Source organism: Leishmania braziliensis, chromosome 16, assembly GCF_000002845.2.
Source record: "Leishmania braziliensis MHOM/BR/75/M2904 complete genome, chromosome 16".
In the NCBI taxonomy this organism is placed as follows: Eukaryota; Euglenozoa; class Kinetoplastea; order Trypanosomatida; family Trypanosomatidae; genus Leishmania; species Leishmania braziliensis.
In genome coordinates, this window is record NC_009308.2 from 481,465 (window position 1) to 491,105 (window position 9,641).

Below are 9,641 nucleotides of genomic sequence, written 5' to 3' on the forward strand. Positions count from 1 at the left end.
AAAATTTTTTTTTTTTTTTTTTTTTTTTTTATTTTTTTTTGTTTTGGTTTCTTTTAAAATTATAAAATGAATTTTTGTTTTATTTTTTTTTTTTTTTTTTTTAAATTCCCTAATTTTTTTTACGGCCTCCCCTCCCCTTCGATTATTTAATTTAAATTTTTCCCAATCCTTCTTTTAATTTTTTAAAAGGTTTGAAGTTTGGGCTCTCCCTTAATTTTGGGGCCCAAGACCCCCCCCTTTAGGTTTGATGGAGGGATTTTTGAGCTCATTTCCAAGGCGCGGTGTGGGAAACAAGGTTTTGTTCCAACCCGGGTTTGTAGTGCAGTTTTCTAATAACAGTCCCGGCCCCACCCTTGTAGCGTTAAATTGTGATGAGCTCGTAGGCTGAGTCGCCCTGGCGGCCACCAGCTTGATCGGCTTCAAAGCCGTGGGGCCGACCAAGTAATAGGTGTACCTCCCGCTGGCCAAAGACGTAGTGTCGAAAGAACCGATTGGTGCTCGCGTCTGTGTCTGCTTCCCACAGATTCATGTGCTTCGTGTATATCGGCGTGATGTGCGGCAGCCCGCGGCGGGATTTACCGATGTTGTGCTCATTACTGAAAAGGCCATAGCGCTTGTCGTGGATGTATGACGGCTGACGTACCTCATTGTGCTGCCGCTTTGTCGCGTACTTGAACGAGTAGCGACGCTGCTCGTGCAGAGAGGCGGAGGCGGCAGCTGTGCCACTACTGTTTCCCGCCCCAGCGCTACCGCTGCCGCCGAGGACGCCATTGCCGCCACCAATCGCGATGGCCGCCGAGCACCGCGCCGCCGTGTAGGAGCACCACGCACGCGCACGCAGCATTGACGCCACTACACACACACACACACACAAACAGGAGAAAAGTGGTCGGGGAGTGGCTGGGCGGAGAGTCGTGTGCTAAGCACAAAATGCAAAGCTAAAATGAAGCTGAAGGGGGGGGGGGGGGAGGGGCAACAAAAAGTGTGCGCGTGTGCGTGTGTGTGTGAGTGGAGAGCACTTGACTAGAGAAGAAGCCAAAGAAAGCGTCGATGATCAGCTCGTGGTAAGCGCGTAGGAGAGTCTGTGAAGATGAGAACGCGGGAAAAGGAGGGGGGGTCAGTGGCATATATTCAACGCAAGGCAAAGCACAACAACAGCAGCGAAGCGAAACGACGGGCTTCTCTCCGTCCCACGTGTAATTCGCTGCTGAAGGGAGTCGAGACACGGGGCAGGTGAGGAGGGGGTGGGGAGAGAGAGACGGGGGAGGCGAGAAGAGCGACATGGATGAGTCTGCTTGCATGGAGGACGAAAGGGATGGAGGAGGGGGCGAGAAGGGTTGCATACGCGCTGGGTGCGTCTGTATTTCGAGCGATTTTCGGGCTGCATGTGTGTGTCGGGTGAGGCGCTGCGCTCACGTAGAGCAAGGGAAGGGAGGGAGAGAGAACGGCGGCAAAAGAGCTCCATAGGGAGACATATACATGCACGCCCAGCATGAGATGCAACGGACCTCGCGAGTCTTCAGGGAGCGAAAATGAGAGAACCGATGAAACGAAAAACAAATGAAGCGAGGCTCCGGGGTGAGGAGCAGCAGTCCGCCGCGACGATGGACGCGGTCATGTATCCTAGTCCTACACACACTCTTCCTTGCCGCGTTTGACCCCCCTCCGAACTCAGCTGGATACCCTCTGACGAACATCCTCATCTCAGCTTTGGTGGTCTCGCGTGTGTCTGCCGGCTTACTTTATGGATACATGAACGCGCTTCGCCAGCGCGCTCACCACAGGGTCGTCGCTGTGTTTTGCGCGCCACTGCTCGTAGTGGTTCGTCAAGAACCGAAAGATCGTCTTCACGGCTTGTCGCTGCGGAGATTTCTTCCTTGTCTTCTCTTCCCCACCGCAGTACGGCATCTCCAGCTGCTGCTGCTGCGCCTTTCCCAGCACCTCGTCTTTCGAAGCCTTGGCGCGATTGCCAGCACTACCCACTGGCCGTGGTGGCGGAATCGAGGCTTCAGCTTTGCGGTCCCCCACTGCAGCGCTGGTGATGCCGCTCGCAGCACCTGACGACGCGGCCGGCGGAGACAGGCTAGCGACAGTAGAGCGCTTGCCGCCGGCAGTCTTCGACTGAGTGCGGTGTAGGGAGCTGATGCGGCGAGCGCGGGGGCGTGGCCGTCGCGCCTCCTCCATCATTTCTTTGTAGTAGTAGTTTGTGGCAACGCAAATTTCGAAGCTCGGCACAAGCTCCGCCGCCAGTGAAGCAGCAGCGCTCCCGGTCAAGCTGCACATCTCACCGCTATTTTCGTTCGCTACAAACGACGCGTCGGGGCCACCCTTGTTGCGACGCCAGGTCATCAGCGTCGACCGGCGCCTCACCAAGCCCTGTGCTGCGATGGAGGCGTTGCCCTGGTGCTCCGTGTGGAGCTCCTCGAGCGTGCCGAGGTAGTGGACGATGGCGTCGTAGAGAGCGTAGGCCTCGGCACTACAGAAGGGCTTCCCTCTCATACGAGTGCTGCCACTGTCTAGGCCCGCTGTGTTCGTCACTACGTAATCGACGCCATCGGCAAATCGAGCCGACTTCGGCTCTGCCGAGCTAGCGAAATCCGCGTTGTCGCGGCGCGACAGTTTCCTCCGCAGTAGTTTCTTCGCCTGGGTGGTTGCGGTGGAAATGAGAAACTTGTACTCGCTGGAGTCCGGCATCATACCCCAAACCCAAATGCGCCGCAGGAAGACGTTGAACCCGCCGCGCGCCAGCACGTCCTGCACCGTGGCGCCCGCCTCCTTCGGCCTCCCGCTCGCTGTCGCCACTTCGCTGCGGTACTTGGCGCGCAGGAAGTCGGCGTAGTAGTAAAGAACGCCAGCCAGAACGCCGAACGAGCCGCCAGAGAATGTGAAGGACAAACCAGACTCGTCCATGCCAACGCGCTTTATTTCATGTAGTGCCTCCTTGGTGAAGCGAACGGGCTGCGGTGCAATGACGATGTCGTGTAGCGGACGCGGCGCTGGCAACGGCGGAAGAGGGTCGATCGTGTACTTGGTCGTCCCCGAGTCGTACAGCTTGCGACGCTGATTGACATCACACACGTCCGACTGCGCGACGGCATTGTTGTACGTTTTCAAGAAGTCCCACGTGCCGCTGGTGGAGTGCGTGAGGCCGTCGGCGCAGCAGAACAGGTTATCGCGTGAGATGGTCAGTAGCGACATCAGCATTGGTACCCAGTCCGTGTGGATCTCCTTCACGGGCACCTCCTCGGGGTACTGGCGCATCATCTTCAATGTGAGAAGCGAGAGGGCGACTTGATCGGGCCGCGTGTGGGGTAGGAAGATGGCGCCAAGCTGGATACTCTCCTCCAATCTCTCCAGCAGCTCACTGCGGGCGATAGAGACGAGGTAGTGCAGCTCATACAGCTCCGATTTGAGCACCCGCAGCTCGCGGTCCGCTACTTGCCACTCTTGCTCTCTATGCGGCACCTTCTCTTCCTCTGCGCCAACCAAGGCAGCAGCTCTGTCAACTCTCTGGGGCACCACCGTGCCGCTGTGGTTCTCATCATTGGCACTGTTCTCCCCGCTGTTGTCGTGGCACTCAGTTACAGCTGCTTCCCTTGCCGCTGGTCGCTCGCGCAGGGGACGCTGACGAGGATGGTTTGCGTCGTCCGGCGTGCTACGGGGGTCGGCGGACGCGTTGCTGTCTGAGTCCCTGACGTGCGGCGGCTTTTCAGCCTCAGCAACGTCGTCCGCGCGAGTGCCGCTGCCTGCCGTTCCTCCTTTGGCAGCAGCGTCACTGGGGCAGCTGCTTCTCAACAACGGCATCTCTTGCTGCTTCCCGCTCTGCACCAGCGAGGGGACGGCCAGCGCGTCGATATCGACAGTGCCACTTTTGGACACGCGGAATGACGACAAGGGCGTGTTGAGCGGAGAAGCAAAGCTGGCGTTTGTAATACCGTTTCCATTAGTGTTGTCAATACCGTCGCCGAGCCCCGCTGCCGCCGTCGCCGCCGCCACTGCTGCTGCCAGTGCTCGTCCATTCACCGCAGTACAGCTGTTGCCGACCATGCTGCCGTTCTGCGATGAATTGTCGTACGGGAAGCGCTCTGCGGCCTCCGAGGAGTCCTCCACAGACTTGTGCTTGAGTGACAGCACGGCAGGCAGCATAGCACTAGGGAGGAGCGGTGCAGGAAGGAGATCATTGGATGCCGAGGTGCTAGGGTGGTTCTTGACGTCGACACAGAAAGGGTACTTCGCGCACGGCATTGTCGGACTCAGCCCAGTAGGCAGCGGGGGGCTGCCCTGTACCTGTGCTACAGCCCTCGCACCTGCTTCACCGGAGGCGACACACCCGGGATCGCTGCTTGACACGGATGGCAGGAACTGCGGCATCGGGCTGGAAATTCCACTGTTTCTCCTGTGGCTGTCACGGATACCTCTGCGAGCGACCGACGCGGAAGAGTTAAGGGAGGAGAGTCCGGCGTTGGTTGCTCCAGCGCTCGTCACCATGTGCGCCGCGGTGGACTGCGGTGTGCGAAAAATATCTGGCAGCTGACGCGTCTGGCAAGCCGCGATCATCAGCTCCAGCTCTGGCGATAGCACGGCTCGAACGATGGGATCAAGCGGACCTTTGTAGTAGGTGTTGTACGACACGCCGTGTGGGAGAACTTGGGTGGCGATGGCAGCAGCGGAGGCGCTCATGAGCGTCACGGAGGCCAGAGAGAAACTGCATGTGCTCACTCTACCGCCCGTTGCCTCGGTCTGCTGCTGCTGCTGCTGCGAAACAAAGGACGCTGCCGCCTCCTCCTGTCCGGTGACGCCACCAGCGTGGAAGCTCAGGTTCGCCGGGGCGATCAGGTGCCCAGAGGCGACGCTGGCAGCGAGGGCGGCACTCGCTAGCTGTGTGCTGAGTAGCTGTAGTGAGGAGGCAATGCCCTCGTACCGCTGTAGATACAGAGAGAGAGGACGGGCCTTGATCGGCATGGAGAGGAGATTCATTACCCAGCGCTTTATGCCTTGGACCAGCTCAGACACCGGGCACCCGTCTATGAGCGACACGACGTCCAAGTACTTCATCCCACCAATCTGTCGATACGTGCCGCGCAAGAGGAAGTCGTCGTCATCGTAGTTCTGCCCTGTCCACCGACAGGAATCCACCAACGTCGTCGTCAAGCCACGGCCACCGACGCCGCGCCGCTGGTCGCTTGAGCCGAAGTGGGTGGGGCGCAGTCCCTCCAGCACCGCGTCGTCGTAGTCGCTTCTACGGTTGCCCCGACGACGCTGTCGTCGCCGGTGCCGGCGACTGCCATTACCGCTGCCGCGAGACAGCTGCAACCAGAGACTACGCCGGTGCCTGCCGCTAGACCGCAAGGCAAGGTCTGCGTGGGAGCTACTGCTGTCGCTGCCGGTGCCACGATTGTCGTTCAATGAGTCATAATCCACCGCACTCGCTTCCCTGGCGCAGTAGTCGAAACCGACGCCGCCTTCCTCCTCGTCTTCGTCGCCCAGCGCAGGTGTGCCCAAACAGCTAGCAGACGCTTGGATCGTCATGTTCAGCCCGTTCGTGACGGAGGCGCGCTGCTGCCGGTGCCGACGGTTTGCCACGCGTGTCTCAGCGAGGACTACGTACAGGCCTTGGTGCCGCAGCTTGTCCCAGATGCGTGCCTTGATGTGGCGCAGCTTCTCAGCGCGTGAGTGGTGCACCATAGTGCTCGAGAAATGCTGCAGCGACGGTGCCGACGCCCTCGCCGCCGCTGACCCAGAGAAACCTGGGGGGTTTGTGGTGTCCGTATCATCTGGCTTGGCTCCTGCCTTACCGTACTCCTTCTGTGACGCACAGCCTACTCGCAGCAGCTCGTCAATCCACTCAGCGTCTTCATTTTCGCTGATCTTCTCCCGGTACTCCACCACCATCACACCACCGTAGCGGGCGGCAGTGATGCAGCCGACACCGTACGCCTGCCTTGACTGCGCGTTGGCAAGGTTGAGAGAGACTGCCTTGCGCCGGGTGAAGGCGGTGTGGAAGGCGGTGGGGACAAGCGAGCATTCGTACATGGGCACGGCAATGATGACGTACGCGTAGGGCAGCCACGACGCCGCTAGCGCGTCCGCCTCCATCGCTTCCTGCGCGTACTTTCCTGTGCGCCGCAGTGTGGCTAGCAGAGATGGACTTGACCTCAAAAGCGGCTCCGTCTGCTGCGGAAATGCACTTGTGGTGCACTTGCGTGGTTCGCTGAGTTTTCTGATTGGGCTGTGCTCAGATGAGGCATCTGTGCTCTTCATACTAGCGGACAGGTCCAACGCCGAGACTCTCGAGAAGGATGCATGCGGTTTCGGCGGCGCGGTGGTGGTTTCCATGGAGGGTGTCGCGCGCTCCTCCGACTGCGCTCTTGATAGCTGAGGGGTTCCTTGGGCCAGTTGCGGCTCCTTCTCTCCATCGACGTGTGGGTTCGCTGCCTCAGCCGCTGGGGAAGTGTCTACCGTTGTAGTAGCAGCATGTGGCGCACCCTCCGTCTCAGCGATGGAAGCGTCGCTGCTGTCTTCGATGACACTGGGCTTGCGCGAGGCATCCATTGGTAGTGATGCCTGGCTATCTACCAGGGCTGCGTTTAGTGGGGATGGCGGTGCTACTTCCGCAGGACGCTGACTACACGTGGTGAGCTCATCGCTGCTGTCGCAAGGTTGCTGGGGCCGCTGTGGTGCCGACGTCGAGTGCGCCGCCACGGAAGCGCTTAGGAGTGGGTACTCGTCATGACCAGACGCGCCCTCGACGTTCTCACCGTTGATGCAGTTGTGCAATCGCCCACCTTGCGGTTGTCTTTGACTGCGGTTGTCCCTGCAGGACGTTGAGAGGGTTTTCCATGTAGAGGAGAGTATCGGCGACGGCGCTGCCGCTGCCTTCCGCCTTGCTGCGCGCTGCTGCCGCCGCGCTTCGTACCGCGCTAACGACCGACGTAGGCGCTTCTGTTCATCCTGCAAGCTCACGTAGAGCCATCCGCCAAAGCACAACTCCGCACTCGGCGGCAGGGCCTGCAGTTCCATTGCCGTAATGCTCCCAATGACCACGGGTGGCCGGGTAGCTGCCACGCCGTCAATGTCGCGGTCTTCAATGGGGTAATTGTTGGACGGGCTCAGAGGATCGACCGTCGCCCAGTCGCCTCCAGAGGAGATTGTATGCCGTGCCATGGAGGAGCCGAGGCGAAGGGTGGACCCGTCATCCGCCCGCTCACTATCACTCCTGCGTATGGGTGAGCGCTTTACTCCACCAGTGCGCCTCCTGAGAGAGCTACCCAAGCCTCTCATGCGCGAGCGATCCCTATCAGTGGCCGCCATGCCGCTCGGTGTGACAAGCGGGGTGGACAGCGCACTCTGCTGCTGTTGATCCTGCCGGCTGTCCGCCCCGGGTGACAGAGGTGCGTTACCCAGCCTTTTCGCGCGCGGCTCTGGCACAAAAGAGATGCGGTGGTACAGCCGGTGGGCCGGGGCACAGCGGAAGACAACACCGCCGTAGACCGAGAGCTCGTGGCGCTGGAGGTACGGGTGGTGGCTGTGAGCGATTCTCTCCAGTTCGATCGCGTCTTTCATCACCGTTCGTAGTGTTCTAGACTCAGCGTTCTTCGTCTTCCCTGTGACGGCGGCAGTGATGAGGGCGTTGGCCATGGCAGACTCGGGGTCGCTGTTGGCCGGGTGGGGGCACCCGTGGCTGCTGGTGTGCCCTTGGCGCATCGTTGTCCGGGGGCTCCCGGCCCCTGGACAGCTTGTCGTTGATGTCTTGGCAGGCACGGAATTACCGGTTGACGCCGGGGTTGGCTCAGGGTGCGCAGTTACGGGCGAACAGGTGTTCGAGTATGGAACCCGATCCGGATAGATCAGAGGGACGTGGGTTGATGAGCTCCCGGCCGCACTGGCACTGGCGAAGCTACACAGACCACCGTTTTCGATTCCGAGACTTCCTCCCAAGTCGGGCCGCGCTCCAGTTGGGTTTCCTGGAGCGGCCACCGGCGTCTTGGATGGGTCCACTGCAGTAGGGGCCGGTGTCTTCTTTTCTTTGCCCAGTGCGCGCACGGTGAAGCAGTGGTTATTGGTGTGCAGCGCCATCACTGGCCTCGATATCCCCATCCACCGACTTGCGAGGTACTCCTTAGCTTCATCGTCGCTGAGGGCGCTGTTCCAGCAGGCGCCAAGGAATTCCCGCTGGTAAGCTATCTGCTGCGCATGTGACTTTTGATTCGCGCAGCCCATGGCGCGTTCCCGCTACGTCGCGTAGGTGTCTCGTGCGGGGTGGGGTTTCAGTCGACGTCTTCTTTTCGATGACTCAACGCATGCGCGAGGTGCAGGGGGGGGGGGGGGAGAGTCAGCCCCGTGAGCAAAGCACCGAGACGGTGAGGTCGTATGTGCTGATAGGGTGGTGGAACGAACGAAGGTGCAACGAAAGCACACCGTCAGATGGAGAAGCACAACTGAAGGCAGGGAGAGGGGCCCTGCGACGGCAGTAACGAGTTCACGCAGGCAACCCACAGGCTGCAAAGGATGTGTCGTGTGTGTGTGTGTGATGGCTAAACGAGGAAGTGTCCGCGTCTGTGACCCTTTGCGCTTTTATGCCCGGTGCCGCGGGGGTGGTGGAGGAGGGAGAGGGAAGGAGAGAGGACAACAGAGAAGGAGCGGAATGGAGGAGCAACAGCGACAAGAAGAGGGACTTGCGTGGCTTTTACTCTCGGCGATGCTCTTCGGGGATCTCTACTCGGCAAAAACGATCGTTTCGTTCTCGCTTCAACGTGTCCACCTCCTGCCGCAGCGCAGGAGGCCAACTCCTCGCTCGACCCTCTCCGCCCTGCCACAGCCGCTCCCATCGCGCGGTGCGAGGCAGCCGCAGGCACACGCGGTGCAGCACTGCGCAGACGCAACGCCATCCAGGGCATGGCCGCCAGCGTCACTAGCGATACATCGCTCCGACCTCCCCTACGACGCAGGTGCCCGACCCTATCACCGCCAGAGCTGGCTCAGCATTGGGAGAGATGGAGGGGGGGCTGTCGGGCACCCCCACCCGCAGAGCGGTGGGTGCTGGGTTGGTGGGATGCGGCGCGCTGAGGCGTCCGTCTGTCGTCAAGGGGGGAGAGGAGAGGCGAGATTTGCCATCACTCGCTAAGCTTCAGTACACCTGTGCCCACACCTACCCATGTTCAGGCGAAGGCAACCAAAGAAGAACGGCGAGACGAGAGGAGGGGGAGGGGTGGGGGGGTGTCTGGCGCTACAGCGAAGGTAGCGGTGCGTATATGCGTGGCCCTCTTGCCCAAAGGTGCGATGTGTCCCTCTGCTTCGCTGAGTAATGTTGTCTGCCTCTCTCTCTGCGTGTTTTTGTTGGCCGCCACACGGGACGCACCTCTTCCTTTCCCTTCTTCGGTTGCCTTACCGCAGCATTGATTTCCACTCTCGCGCGGCTTACGCCCACACCGTGCTCGGAGAGAGAGAGAGGCCTGTGTAGAGAGCGAGGGAGACGGGAGAGGGTAAAAGAGGTGAGGGGGGGGGAGGGAGGGGGAGATGAGATGTGCGTCTCTGTCTGCGTCGTGTGAAAGGGGCCGTAGGAGATGTCAGATGGTCCAGAATCTCCTACAAGGGCGGCTTTTACGATAGAGAGCGAGAGCGCGCATGGGCACGCAAGGGGG

The 9,641-nt window shown here is 60.2% G+C and overlaps 2 protein-coding genes across 2 annotated transcripts; both read right to left on the reverse strand.

Moving 5' to 3' along the window:
* Positions 1–361: 361 nt before the first annotated feature.
* LBRM_16_1280 (conserved hypothetical protein) lies at positions 362–844 on the reverse strand (the record flags this gene model as incomplete). Its single annotated transcript, XM_001563680.2, has 1 exon — positions 362–844. The coding sequence occupies one exon, from the start codon at positions 842–844 to the stop codon at positions 362–364; it is 483 nt and encodes a 160-aa protein (XP_001563730.2).
* An 893-nt stretch (positions 845–1,737) lies between these two features.
* LBRM_16_1290 (hypothetical protein, unknown function) lies at positions 1,738–8,220 on the reverse strand (the record flags this gene model as incomplete). Its single annotated transcript, XM_001563681.1, has 1 exon — positions 1,738–8,220. The coding sequence occupies one exon, from the start codon at positions 8,218–8,220 to the stop codon at positions 1,738–1,740; it is 6,483 nt and encodes a 2,160-aa protein (XP_001563731.1).
* Positions 8,221–9,641: the final 1,421 nt, after the last annotated feature.